The 15153-nt window shown below is 48.2% G+C and overlaps 1 protein-coding gene across 2 annotated transcripts in view; it reads left to right on the top strand.

Annotated features, from left to right (window-relative positions):
* Positions 1-15153, top strand: part of DPP6 (dipeptidyl peptidase like 6) — a 697605-nt gene that overhangs the window by 506458 nt on the left and 175994 nt on the right. For both annotated transcript variants that reach the window (XM_060248043.1, XM_060248044.1), the window contains exon 7: positions 7637-7718. In XM_060248043.1, the coding sequence (XP_060104026.1) occupies positions 7637-7718 (82 nt within the window). The remainder of the gene's footprint in view (positions 1-7636; positions 7719-15153) is intronic.

Genomic DNA, 15153 nt, shown 5'->3' on the forward strand with positions numbered 1-15153 from the left:
CCCATTTATCTGCAGCTAGCATGATGTGGTGCAGGGGTGGCCAACGGTAGCTCTCCAGATGTTTTTTGCCTACAACTCCCATCAGCCCCAGCCAGCATGGCCAATGGCTGGGGCTGATGGGAGTTGTAGGCAAAAAACATCTGGAGAGCTACCGTTGGCAACCCCTGATGTAGTGGGTAAGAATGCCAAACTGCAGTCTGGAGAACCAGGGCTGATTCCGCATTTGGCGTTTGCCCTCCTTTCGCTCCGCGGTTGTTCCATGTGGGCCAGATTTCCCAATTCCGCATTAGAGGATTTCCCCTGGATTCAATTCCCAATCTGTTCCATGTTTTCTGATTCTGCATTACCGCTGCTCCTGGAGTTCCCCCTCCCTCATACGTTTCCCTTTTTTTGCATGTTTGTGTTACAACGTAACGTCTTTGTTTGCATTACAACATAACGCCAGAGGCATAATACTGGCAAAGTCACGTGTTTTTCTTTTGCCCTGCCATTGGCAGGTTAAGCACTATGAAATCTGAGTCGGCGATACACCATTTTTATCCACACACACTGAATGTTAAGCACACCGTTTTCCGTTAAAACCTATAACAAATTACAAACAGATGCATGAAAGTGGGGGGGGGGGAGAAATATGCAGAGGGGTTAAGGGAGAAAGTTTCCTCAACCTATCAAAAATATAAAACTGTAAACATAATCAAATTTCCGCTCCCATTTGAGGCCATGGAGGGGGGATCGATAAAGGGGGCAATCACGCATGTTTAAAGTAGTTTGTGCAACATCGCTTTTTATTTAGTTGCGTTGCAACGATCTTATTTGGAAAAAAATATAGCAGTCAGGATTGATTTTTTTTTTCGGAGTGGGGAAGAGCGTAATCACAATGCAATGGCACATTATCAAATTCACGTGGAATATAGTAAAGAAGAGGGGCGGGTTCAAGTAAGTGATGCATTCGGAAAAAGAAAATAGCGTTACATCGTTATATTGTTTTCACGTTGTAATGCGAAATGAGTTGTTTTTTAAAAAAAATTAATCCATTTCAGGAAAATATTGCATAATTTTCAAAGGGAGTAAAATTGCGGAAGTATGATGAAATAACTGGGTGGAATCATGGGCGTGGAGTTATGTGGGTGTGTTCTACTGATGCAAGAAGTATGACAGTGCACTGTCTTGAGTTCCGCACATAAAATTCTGAGCCTCAGAACCGCAGCAAAAAAAAGATCTGGTATTTTGCCGATCTCCTTAATCCGGGGCAGCACCACTTCGGAGGCGGGTCAAACTGCCGCCCCGGGTCAAAATGTGCAGAAACCAACATCTGCCCTGGGGGAAACATAGTATCAGAGCCAGAGCAAAGGCTAATGCGGAATCACCCCAGGTTTGATTCCCCATTCCTCTACATGATGGCAAGCTGCTTTGAGATTCGTAAGGATAGAGAAAGGAAAGGAAAGGTCCCCTGTGCAAGCACCAGTTGTTTCTGACTCTGGGGTGACGTTGCTTTCACAACGTTTTCACAGCAGACTTTTTATGGAGTGGTTTGCCATTGCCTTCCCCAGTCATCTACACTTTCCCCCCAGCAAGCTGGGATAGAGAAAAGCAGGTTGCAAATGTTATGTATTTGCTGCGTTCACTGTTGGTAGGCGTGGGCGAGGCAGGCACTCTTTGCAAACCAGGATCCTGAAATCTTCAAGAATCAGCCAGTCAGGATGCTAGGCATGTAACAGCTTGTAACAAAAAGATGCAAATGAAGGATTCTGGAGTGAGCCAATAGGAGTAACTGTTGCCTTCTAGGGGGCGTGGCTAGCCATGGCCAGACTGTATATAGTTCTCTCTGTGCCTGTGTTTCTCTGTGACTGTTTCTTCTTGCAATAAAGTGTTCTTGGGAGATTCAGAGCTGGCTGAGCTCACTTTGCAATTGTAAAAACCTACTGTTTTCTTTCCATGCCCACCCTGTTCCTTTAACACATAAAAGAGACACCTTGCAGGCCTAGGCAAGACGAGCCAGAACAAAATCCAAAATGGAGTGTTGCAGGCAGAAGCCACGCTATTTTAAACAGAAGCAGAACAAATGGTGAGGTGTCTCCTGTGGTGCTTCACAGCTGGTCTTAATGAAAATAAATGGGACTTTATCGTTAGAAGCTGTTGCTTTTTTACTGAGCAAAGGAAGCAGGAGGATCATAGACCAGCAGTGTTTTTTGAAGCATGATGCTTTGTGTGGGTTAGGGTTGCCACCCCCAAAATTCCTAGAAGTTGGGGGGGACCAGAGGAAGGCAGGGTTTCAGCAGGAGAGAGGGATGTAATATTATATCAGTGGGATTTAATGCTGAAGCTTCCACTTTCTAACGGATCCATTTTGGTGTAGTGGTTAAGTGTGCGGTCTCTTATCTGGGAGAACCGGGTTTGATTCCCCACTCCTCCACTTGCACTTGCTGGCATGGCCTTGGGTCAGCCATAGCTCTGGCAGAGGTTGTCCTTGAAAGGGCAGCTGCTGTGAGAGCTCTCTCAGCCCCATCTACCTCACAGGGTGTCTGTTGTGGGGGAGGAAGGTAAAGGAGATTGTGAGCCGCTCTGAGACTCTTTGGAGTGGAGGGCGGGATATAAATCCAATATCTTCATCTACCTCACAGGGTGTCTGTTGTGGGGGAGGAAGGTAAAGGAGATTGTGAGCCGCTCTGAGACTCTTTGGAGTGGAGGGCGGGATATAAATCCAATATCTTCATCTACCTCACAGGGTGTCTGTTGTGGGGGAGGAAGGTAAAGGAGATTGTGAGCCACTCTGAGACTCTTCGGAGTGGAGGGCGGGATATAAATCCAATATCTTCATCTACCTCACAGGGTGTCTGTTGTGGGGGAGGAAGGGAAAGGAGATTGTGAGCCGCTCTGAGACTCTTTGGAGTGGAGGGCGGGATATAAATCCAATATCTTCATCTACCTCACAGGGTGTCTGTTGTGGGGGAGGAAGGGAAAGGAGATTGTGAGCCGCTCTGAGACTCTTTGGAGTGGAGGGCGGGATATAAATCCAATATCTTCATCTACCTCACAGGGTGTCTGTTGTGGGGGAGGAAGGTAAAGGAGATTGTGAGCCGCTCTGAGACTCTTCGGAGTGGAGGGTGGGATATAAATCCAATATCTTCTTCTACCTCACAGGGTGTCTGTTGTGGGGGAGGAAGGGAAAGGAGATTGTGAGCCGCTCTGAGACTCTTCGGAGTGGAGGGCGGGATATAAATCCAATATCTTCTTCTACCTCACAGGGTGTCTGTTGTGGGGGAGGAAGGTAAAGGAGATTGTGAGCCACTCTGAGACTCTTCGGAGTGGAGGGTGGGATATAAATCCAATATCTTCATCTACCTCACAGGGTGTCTGTTGTGGGGGAGGAAGGGAAAGGAGATTGTGAGCCGCTCTGAGACTCTTCGGAGTGGAGGGCGGGATATAAATCCAATATCATCTTCATCTTCTTCTTCTCCAGGGGAAGCGATCTCTGCAGTTTGGAGATCATTAGCAGTTTGGAGATCATTCTGGGAGATCTTCAGGCCCCACTTGGAGGATGGCAACACTGTGTGGATCTTGACTGTCTCTCCTTCCTAGAAAAGGGCCTGCATTCCCTAAACTGGCCCCTTCCTTATACTTGAGAAAGCAACAACTAATCCTAAAAAGTGCTCTGGCTGGTTTCAATGAAATTGGCACAGGGGAGAAGGGAAGGCGGAATCTTAGCTGGGGTTTGATTCCCCATTCGTGCACCTGCTGATGTGACCTGGGGTCAGCCACAAGTTCTCTCAAGACTGTTCTGCTCAAGAGCAGTTCTGGGAGAGCTCTGTCAGCCCCACATACCTCACAGGGTGTCTGTTGTGAGGAGGGGAAGGGAAAGGAGACTGTAAGCTGCTCTGAGACTCCTTTGGGTAGCAAAAGGCGTGGTATAAATCTAATCTCTTCTCTTCATCAAATAAGCCTTAAGTGGCCCACACTGAAATTAAGCTGGAGAGTCTTTTCCCAATAGTCCATCCCTGTGCCATGAAAAGCTTCATGTGCCTCACATTCAGGACAGGCCAAGAAAAAAAAAAAAAGGACTTATTTACCTAGCTTGTGGGATTCCCTGCTATGGGGGGGGGGGGGGAAGGGGACTAGAAGATTCATGCAGAGTAGATCCATCAATGGCTATTAGCCATTATGGGCAAATGAAATCTCTGCACCCAGAGGCACCATTGGTCTGGTCCAGCACTTATGGAAGGACAGGCAGGGAAACCAGAATGACCTGGGAGTGGGCCAGTGGTGCAAGGGTCCCTCATCTCAGACCTGTCCAGCACCTCTAATGTATCCATCTAACTGGCAGTGGTGTGGGATGAGGCAAGCAATGAGCCAGCATGAGTCCCTTTTGCTCCTGAAGGATACAGACCTAGCAGTCCGTGCGTCCAGTGAGAGCTGTCTTGCCTGTATGAATCTGCATCTGTCAGTCATTCTTAGCAATCTATTCAGTTGCTAAGACCAGTTGTCCTGCAGTGTGTTACGATTCACAACTTGCCATTGTCTGTCTTCAGTGTCATGGTTTCCAGGACCAGTTATTGGTGTATTGTGAAAGTGAGTTGAGCATACAGGAAAAGGGAGTTACATCTCTGTATCCCGCCCCCCGTGTATGATTCTGCTCTTAATTACTGTGCTCAGGGCTTTTTTTGTAGCAGGAGCTCCTTTGCATATTAGGCCACACCCCCAATGGAGCCAATCCCCCGAGAGCTTACAGAGCTGTTAATACAAGGCCTACTGTAAACTCCAGGAGGATTGGCTCCATCAGAGGGTGTGGCCTAATATGCAAAGGAGTTCCTGCTACAGAAAAATGCCCTGATTGTGCTAAAACAAAGTTGCCATTGCCACTGAAATATATGCTTTCTTCATTTAAATCTTTATTTGCGTTTTATTGACCCTTTCTTCTGCTAAAGCGGGGTTTGTTTCTTTATTCACAATCTTCCCTTTTCACTGAGACTTAAGGTGAATTACTCAAGTGATCGAGCCAAGGAGCGATTAATATCCTATTTAGTGCAGTGATTTTCAACCACTGCTCCATGGACAAGCGCCAGTCCTCCAGAAATTCCCGCTGACTCATGAAAGGAGGAAATCAGAGCAGCATCTCCCCCCACACACACCCCCCGTGTGAAATTCTCCCCACTCTCCCACCTGCTGAAGCCGCTGGGATGGGCGGACTGGAGGGGGGCAGGTTTTTTCAGCCCTGCCACTGATAAAAACCAAACAGAAAAACTGACTGGATGTCAATGCAGCGCTTCGTCTCTCGGAAACAACACCACAGCCACCGTTATCAAGTATTCTTGCAAAGAAGCAACAGCAGATTTCACACAGAGCCAGTTTGGTGTAGTGGTTAAGTGTGCGGACTCTTATCTGGGAGAACCGGGTTTGATTCCCCACTCCTCCACTTGCACCTGCTAGCAAGGCCTTGGGTCAGCCATAGCTCTGGCAGAGGTTGTCCTTGAAAGGGCAGCTGCTGTGAGAGCCCTCTCCAGCCCCACCCACCTCACAGGGTGACTGTTGTGGGGGAGGAAGGTAAAGGAGATTGTGAGCCCCTCTGAGACTCTTCGGAGTGGAGGGCGGGATATAAATCCAATATCTTCATCTTCTTATTTGAATTAAATATTGCTCTCTCAAAATTTCAGTTGTATTCTATGGTTCTTATTTCTGCCTTAGTGGTCCCTGAAATAATTCTCCTGTTTTCACCAATCCCTGAGGATAAAAAGGTTGAAAACCACTGATTTAGTGTGATTAGCAAGTTGAAATGCATTTCTTAAAATTTATTTTTAGGTGGTTTGTGCATTCTGGTAGTAACTGATTCCAGGTGTGACCAGACTAGATCTGGTGCCATTTCATGTACACTGTGGTTTGCAGTTTCCAGTCCTGAATCAGATTTGCCTTGTTTAATAGTGATGCTGTTGGTTTTGTTCTGTTTTGTTTTTTTAAAATTAAGTTAACTGGCTGACAGGAGCTGGGAGGAACAGACAGAAAATGTTGTTAGAGAAGGGAACTCTGACAGGTTGGTATTTGTTATATATCACACAAGCATATTTCCCTCAAAAGTCAACTAGTCTGTCTAATACAAAGGAAACTGAACAGATGCAAGAGTTCCTTGGCATTGCAGTCAACAAACACATAACCAAAACTGCTTTTATTGCACACTTTTTTAAAAGTGAGGCCAGTTGGTGAAGATAATGCGTATTGGGCATGTATGTATGTGTGGGTATATAGAGAGCCAGTTAGTGTAGTGGTTAGAGAGCCAGTTTGGTGTAGTGGTTAAGTGTGTTGACTCTTATCTGGGAGAACCAGGTTTGATTCCCCACTCCTCCACTTGCAGCTGCTGGAATGGCCTTGGGTCAGCCATAGCTCTCACAGAGTTGTCCTTGAAAGGGCATCTGCTGTGAGAGCCCTCTCAGCCCCACCCACCTCACAAGGTGTTTGTTGTGTGTTTGTGGAGGGGGGAAGGTAAAGGAGATTGTAAACCACTCTGAGATTCAGAGTATAGGGTGTGGTATAAATCCAATATCAACTTCTTCTAAAATCAGGGGGGGGGGGCTGGAATCCAGGGTCCTCACTAGGGTTGCCAAGTCCAACCCCAGAAATATCTGGGGACTTTGGGGGTGGAGCCAGGAGACTTTGGTGGTGGAGCCATGAGACACTGGGGTGGAGCTAGGGGGGAGGGGGGAAACGGCGCCGGGGAGCATGGCGAGTCGCCCCACAGCTGCCACCTCTTCTCCACTCGCTGTGGCTGCTCCTTGGAGAAGAGGCAGCAGCGGCGCGGCGGCCTCTTCTCCGCTCGCCGTGGCTGCTCCTCCGAGATGGGCTCAGCCTGAGCCCATCTTGGAGGAGCAGCCACGGCGAGCAGAGAAGAGGCGGCAGCGGCGTGGCAGCCTCGCCCGCTCCGCCTCTGGGATGGAAGCGGAGGGGGGGTTGAGGCGGGCTGGGAGCGTGGCGAGCCGCAAGTCCGGGTCCTAGAAGGGCCCGGATTCGCGGCTCGCCACGCTCCTGGCCTGCCTCGCCCTCCCCTGCACTGCTCCTCCGAGATGGGCTCAGCCTGGGCCCATCTCGGAGGAGCAACTGCGGTGGGCAGGGAAGGGGCGGCAGTGGCGCGGCATGGCGGCCTCGCCGGCTCCAGGATCGGGCGGCTTGACGCCGTTTCCCCGCTCTCCCCCGCTTCCATTTTTTTGGGGAGCGGGGGAAGAGGGTGGAAATCCTGGGGTCCCCCGCCAGGGCGGGAGGGTTGGGAAGCCTAGTCCTCACTAATATTTTAATAAAATAAATGCCAGTTTCGATTTTGCAAAGAAAGGTAAAATTAACAACATTTCACTTTGCAGATTTAGCCCTTTGGATGCTGTTTTATACATTTGTGTAGTTTAAGCTTGTGATAATGCAGGAAACAATCACATGTTATCTTGCTTTAGTCTTTACAACAGCACTTTAAGGTAGGCTGGTATTGTTATCCCCTTATTTGAGGCAAAGGACTGAGGTCTCCTAAGGCAACCTTGAGAATTTGTGGGAGACTCAAAGTTTGAATTTCCAGAACTTCCTGTTCATTTTCTTGGTGGTTTGCCACAACAGCTCCTTAAAATGTTCTGCAACCAGATTCTGACTTCTCCTTTTTTATTATTTGCAGGGAGCCTCAGAATTTGTACCCTCCCGAAGTCAGCAACACAAAACTTCAGTACGCAGGATGGGGGCCAAAAGGACAACAACTGGTAAGGGAGAGTATTTACGAGACAGAGACTCTCATAAAGTTACACATCTGAGGCATGACTGTCAAATCAGAGGGCTGCAGATGTTGCATTTTTACAGGCTTCATGAAAATCAATTTTTTTAAAGCTATCAGTAAGAATATTCCAGATTCTGTGCAGCTCAGGGTTCCTCATTTTGCATTTTTTGCCAGCCTTGGCAGAACTGAAAATGATGGTAACAGGAAACAAAGAAGCCGTCAAATCACCTTCCCTGTGGAGAATTTTCATTTTATCTACCTGCTTTTCTGTAGTTCCTGGTATATACACAAGAAAGCTTAAGAAACTGCTTTCTGCTCTAAATTTTGCTTCTTGACAGGTTAGAGGCAGATTTTTTGGAGAGGGTATGTACTATAACGATACTTCAGAGGAGAAGTTCTCAGATGTGGGATCAGGTATGGAAGGCACACCTAGATTTCCAAGCTGGAGGCAATTGCTGAGGATAAATATATACAGAGCAGAATGATTCTGCTTGCATATAGACCATGGGTGGCCAAACTGCAACTCAGGAGCCACATGTGGCTCTTTCACAAATATTCTGTGGCTCTTGAAGCCCCCACGGCACCGTCAGCTGGCTTGGAGAAGACATTTTTCTCTTTAAATCACTTTGCCAAGCCAGCCAGCAGCTTGAAGAATGTATTTAAAGTTAAAGTTGCTTTCTTTCTGCCTCTCCCTCCCCATTTTCCTTCCTTCCAACATTCATGGTTTGCATCTCTCAGACATTTGACATTTATTCTATGTGGCTCTTATGTTAAGCAAGTTTGGCCACCCCGATATTGACTTTTTGAAATATCAGTATCTTCTCAGGATATCCTTTGTTTTGCTTGTGATGTTTTCCCACTGGGCAAGGTTTCAGGATCTGCCTTGCCTAGAATATATGAGTATAAACTGTGCACAGGTATGGTTCTTGGCTAGGATTCCCAACCTTCCCGCCCTTGCGTGGGACCCCAGGATTTCCACCCTCTTCCCCCGCTCCCTAAAAAAACGGAAGCGGGGGGAGGGGGGAAACGGCGCCGGGGAGCATGGCGAGCCGCTGCATCCCGGAGCGGGCGAGGCCGCCGTGCCGCTGCCGCCCCCTCCCCGCCCACTGCAGCTGCTCCTCCAAGATGAGCCCAGGCTGAGCCCATCTTGGAGGAGCAGCCAAGAGGCGGCAGCAGCGCAGGGGAGGGTGCGGCAGGCCAGGAGCATGGCGAGCCGCGAATCCGGGCCCTTCTAGGACCCGGACTTGTGGCTCGCCATGCCCCCGGCCCACCTCCACCCCCCCTCCGATTCCACCCCAGAGGCGGAGCAGGCGAGGCCGCCGCGCCGCTGCCGCCTCTTCTCCGCTCGCCGCGGCTGCTCCTCCGAGATGGGCTCAGCCTGAGCCCATCTTGGGGGAGCAGCCACGGTGAGCGGAGAAGAGGCGGCAGCGGCCTTGCCCGCTCCGAGACGGGGCGGCTCGCCGTTTCCCCCCCGTCCCCCCTAACTCCACCCCAGTGTCTCCTGGCTCCACCCCCAAAGTCTCCAGATATTTCTGGGGTTGGACTTGGGAACCCTATTCTTGGCCAAGTGCAAGGTTGTGATAAGCAGGCACAAAGTGATTTAGATGTCTGTGTTCTCTTCCTAACCTCTATAGAGTATGCACATTTTATAATCAGTACCTGTATTTCAGTGCAAAATGCAAAATCGAGAAATAGCACTTAGACCTGGGACCCAGGCTGAAACAACACAGTTAGCTTTGATAGAGACTGTCTTTCGGTCAAAGCCCTTGATCTCTAAAATGGAAATCACGGCAGCAGTTTAAAGAGTTGTTGTAAGGCATAATAAGAAAAGGACCTTTTAATGCAGGGCGAGAGACATGATTACAGATAGCAACATAATGAGAACCCTGCTGGATCAGATCAGAGGGCCCAGCTACTATTTCCCCCAGGAGCCATCCGGACGCGTTCAAAACCCACAAGCAAGAGATGAGCCATGTCTGAGCAGCTGTTCAAATTATAAGTACGCTGCTTCTACATGTGAAAGCTTGGCAGGGCTCCTTTTTTTAGCAGGAATGCACAGGAACACAGTTCCAGCTGGCTTGGTGCCAGAGGTGTGGCTTAATATGCAAATGAATTCCTGCATTTTTGTAAAAAAAAGCCCTGTGTGAAACATTGGTGAAACTAGGGGTGTGGCCTAGTATGCAAATGAGTTCCTCCTGGGTTTTTTACACAAAAAACCTCCCCAAGGCTCGGAAATAATTGCAATTTTACAGTGATAGTACCTTTTGCATCACAATAAAGGACACGTATAGCTTCTTTTAAAAGGTAGTCTTCTTTCAAATGAAGCCAGAAGATTCACTGCTGGTGTTTCATGAGAGCATCATAGGATATAAAAGTCTCTTTTATGTCCTGGTGTGTGTTTGTGGGGCGGGGGGGAGAGCGAAGATGAATCTGATCGCCTAGCGTGATAAGTCGAGGATGCTCTGTGGAAGTTGACAGAACTCTTTCCAATATATTGAGTCTGCCAGGGCTTTTGTTGTTCTGCAGCTCATAACGCGATTGTGCAGGAAGGAGAGCGACAAGGTAATGCAATGATGAGAAACCGCCTTTAGGAATACTGAGGAAATGAGAGGAAGAAATGTATTTAGCAAGGTTTTATTTTTAGGTTGATTGAACGGTTTTATCTTTCTGCAAATGAGATTTTAGTTGCTTAACAGTGTTTCTGCAACTGAGTCTGTATGGATCAGGAGTGGCCAAACTCGCTTAACATAAGAGCCACATAGAATAAATGTCAGATGTTTGAGAGTCGAAGACATGAGCATCAGATGTTTGAGAGCCACAAGGAAGGAAGGACAGAAAGGTGGAAAAGGGGGAAGAAAGCAAATAGATTGGGGAGAGGTAGAAAGAAAGCAACCTTAAATGCATTCTTCAAGCCGCCAGCTGGCTTAGCTTAGAGAAGTGATTTAACATAACAAATGTTTTTTCTGTTGGAAATATGTATCTGTTCTGTTTGTCCTTTGCAATGTTCTAAAGTTCCAGTCATTATAGGGTTAACACTGTGCCTGATTCCCTATTGTCTGCATGACCTGGGAAGAAGATAGTGACTGCTGGCAATCAAGGTGTAGAAGCGGGAAAACCTGTTTTGTCTGTTTGGTCAGTTAGTCAGGTGACTTCCTTTGTTCAGGCAGAGAGGTCAAGAAGAAGGAGGAAGTAGCCTCCATTAAGCACATGATCTTCTAGCGTTAGCATGTGGTTCTTTAGTGTTTGTTGTTTCACCTCCCAGTACCCTTTCCCTGTAGAAATAAATATGTTTTTGCTTTTTCATGTTAAATGCCTCTCAATGATTATTTGATCCAGTGATCCATTGCACTGTTTGAGATAAAGAAACAAAATTTCAAACAGAATTCCCCAACATTCTCCAAGCCGGCTGGCTGGCTGGGTGGTAAGGACTTTGAGAGCCACATAATATGTGTGAAAGAGCCACATGTGGCTCCCGAGCCACAGTTTGGCCACCCCTGGTATGGATCCATGATAAGCGCTTTCTTCCCAGGTCATTGAGTGAAGAAATGCTGCACAATATTCATTTACTGCAACATCCCAGCCAGCAATTTCCGGCATCTTTTGGTGTGGGGAAGTTGTTGGAAAAAAACCCCAAATGCCCAGGGGTGCAGCCAGCTGCCTCGGGCTCTCTGCCCTCCTTCCTTTGAGGCAGCATAACCTGTCTGCTGTCTGGTTGCATTGCAGAGGTGGCTTCCTCCTGCCCCCCAACTGATCAATACTGCGGTTGGCAGCAGAGTTAGGTGAGCGGGACAGACTCCAGACATAGCGTCCAATTCAATCTCCAAGCAAAGGAGAGAGCAATATGACCAGGAGTTTGCTCACTTGTAAGCAATCGGTTTGATGGCATCGTGAGAACATGAAACTCACTAGAAAGACAGTAATGCTAGGAAAAGCTGAAGGCAGCAGGAAAAAAGGATGACCCAGCATGAGATGGATTGGCCAGTTTGGTGTAGTGGTTAATCTGGGAGAACTGGGTTTGATTCCCCACTTCTGCACATGCAGCTGCTGGTATGACCTTGGGTCAGTCATAACTCTCTGAGAGCTGCTCTGCTCACGAGCAGTTCTTGAAAGAGCTCCTCATCCCCCACCTACCTCACAGGCTGGCTGTTGTGGGGAGAGGAAGGGAAGGTGATTGTAAGCTGCTCTGAGACTCCAAATGAAGGGTAGGGTATAGATCCAATCTCCTCCTCCTTTTTCTTTCAATGAAACCATGGCTCTCAATTTGCAAGGCCCAGCCAAATGCTGGTGTTCTTTGCACCAGTACATCACTTCTGGGTACAACCTGGAAGTGATAATGGGTAACTCTTGGGATTGGCAGTTTCTTGCAATCCCTAAAACTATCCATTGCCACTTCCAGGTTGTGCATGCAAGTGATGTAGTGGTATTGGTGACATCATACATGTTTCCCCTCCCCCCCCCCCAACCATCCTGTTTGTTGCAGGCTTGACCTTGCAACACTAGACGGGGGTATGTTCTAGGGAAGAGAAGTATATTGTGAACTTTTTGCCAGTTCTGTTTGGAATGCATCTAACACTCAGGTGTAGGACCTCGATGCATGGGAAGTAGTGGTGGGTAAGGCTGATTTCAAGAAGACAAATGAACTCCTGATATGCTTCCAATTACTGTTATGACAGGTCACAGTTTTACAAGTTCACCTTCCTCCACAATGGCATTTACCTGTCTTACCTGGGTCTGTAGAATTTCTTCCTGCTATGTGTTGTATTTGTTGTTGTTCAGTCGCAGTCGAGTCCGACTCTTTGCGACCCCATGAACAAAGTCACGCCAGGCCCACCTGTCTTCCACCATCCTCCGAAGTCTGCTCAAAGTCTGTTATATATAAGGCATTTATTTGTAAGTCTTAGGGATGACAGCCTCCTGGTGAGACCTGGGGATCCCCCAAAATTACAGCTCATCTCCAAACTACAGAGATCAGTTCCCCTAGAGGAAATGGATGCTTTGGAAGGTGAACTCCAGGGCATTGAACCCCTCTGAAGTTCCTGTGCTCCCCAGATTCCACCCCCAAATCTCCAGGAGTTTCCCAACCTGGATCTGACAACCTTCTCCCCCCCCACCACCACCGGTCATCAGTCAGTGTTCAGGCAGGACCTGGCAGCCGTAGCCTTCACTGAGTTAGAACATGGTTTCGTCTACCCCTATGCTGTTTATTATCGTTGGAGATCTGCAGCCAGTGAGTGAACCGGAGACTTTCCCAAGCCTTCTGTCTTGGATCGTGCCAAGCAGAAAGTGTCAAAGGTACCAAGTTGTCATAGACGCAGAACTTCTGTTAGCTGAAAGAGGTGGCTTCTTAATTTGGCCCTTCCATTTAAACAGCTTGCCTTGCTCTTGGACTTCTGGATTTGATTGAGTCTCAGGAAGTCGGGTGTCGATCAGATAGGAAGTGCCTCTTTGCAGGAGTCAAATTGCCTCTTCAGCCTTCTAATCCAGGCAGGTTTTTGATCTGCACAAAACACAAGCCTAGCAGGTGTATTTGTTTTCAGGCAGGTTATTCTCAGAGCCCATTACCATTAATTTTTCATGATGTTGTTCTTGCATATCTTTCATTTGCGGGAGTGTCTGAGTCAATATTCGTCTGCCGTCTGCCGTGTATAATTAGGTTGGTCAGGTGAATTGTGAAATAGAAGGTGGGGGGGAAGCTAAGTCTACCATCAGTAGCTTTCATTGGAAGCAGCATCAAGTGGCTCTTCTCAAGAGAAAGAGCTGTGAAGCAGAGGGGAGATGGGAAGCTCAGACAGGACAAGAAAGGAGCCCCATCGCCAACTTGTCAGGAAATTCATGGGGAATTTAGGGTTGCCAGTCTCCAGGTGTGGCCTGGAGATCTCCCACTTTTACAACCAATGCTCCCTTGAAGCTGTGGAGCCTTGTGAGCAAAATTTCTACTTTGTGAGCTACTGGCATTAAAGTTGTGAGCTATTGCATAAATTAGTTTGCTCTGGGGCCATCCTTCCTAAACTAAGGCAAAAATGTGTGAGCCAGAGATAAAACACTGCGAGCTAGATCACACTAACTCAGCTTAGAGGGAATACTATTTACGACTGGTCTCCAGCTGGCAGAGATCAGTTCCCCTGGAGAAAATGGCTGCTTTGAAGGGTGGACTCTATGGACTTGTACCATGCTGAGGCCCCTCCCCTCCCCAAACCCCGCCCTCTCCCAGCTCCACTCCCCCAGGTCTCCGGGTATTTCCCAACTCAGACCTGGCAACCTTATTAGGGATGGAGCCTGGGGAGGATAGAGTTGGGGAGGGGAGGGAGTTCAGCAAGGTATAATGTCACAGAGTCCTCCCTGCAAAGATTTTTCCTCTAATGAGGGCTTTTTTTGTAGCAGGAACTCCTTTCCATATTAGGCCACACATCCCTAATGGAGCCAATCCTCCTGGAGCTTACAGAAGGCCCTGTAAGAAGAGCCCTGTATGCTCTTGGAGGATTGGCTACATCAGGGGTGTGTGGCCTAATATGCAAAGGAGTTCCTGCTACAAAAAAAAAAGCCTGGCCTCTAAGTGAACTGTTCTCTGTAGTCTGGAGAGCAGCTGGTCTCTAGGCCTGACCTAGAGGTTAGTAACCCTAAATCCCATGGATTTATATCCTGCCCTCCACTCCAGATCTCAGAGCAGTTTACAATCTCCTATATCTTCCTCCCCCACAACAGACACCCTGTGAGGTGGGTGGGGCTGAGAGGGCTCTCACAGCAGCTGCCCTTTCAAGGACAACCTCTGCCAGAGCTATGGCTGACCCAAGGCCATTCCAGCAAGTGCAAGTAACGGTAGGACTGCCAATCCCCAGGTGGGGGCAGGGGATCCCCTGGTTTGGAGACCCTCCTTCCGCTTCAGGGTCGTCAGAAAGCGGGGGGAGGGAAATGTCTGCTGGGAACTCTATGGAGATTTATTCCCATAGACAATAATGGAGAATTGATCCGTGGGTATCTGGGGCTCTGGGGGGGCTGTTTTTTGGGGTAGAGACACCAAATTTTCAGTATAGCATCTAGTACCTCTCCCCAAAATACCTTCCAAGTTTCAAAAAGATTGGACCAACGGGTCCAATTCTATGAGCCCTAAAAGAAGGTGCCCCTATCCTTTATTATTTCCTATGGAAGGAAGGAATTGAAAAGGTGTGCTGTCCCTTTAAATGTGACGGCCAGAACTCCCTTGGAGTTCATTTATGATTGTCACACCCTTGCTCCTGGCTCCGCCCCTAATGTCTCCTGGCTCCACCCCCAAGTCTCCTGGCTCCACCCCCAAAGTCCCCAGATATTTCTTGAATTGGACTTGGCAACCCTAAGTAGAGGAGTGGGAAATCAAACCTGGTTCTCCCAGATAAGAGTCCGCACACTTAACCACTACACCAAACTGGCTTTGGAAAGATGAGCTG

Source organism: Heteronotia binoei, chromosome 10, assembly GCF_032191835.1.
Source record: "Heteronotia binoei isolate CCM8104 ecotype False Entrance Well chromosome 10, APGP_CSIRO_Hbin_v1, whole genome shotgun sequence".
NCBI lineage: Eukaryota > Metazoa > Chordata > Lepidosauria > Squamata > Gekkonidae > Heteronotia > Heteronotia binoei.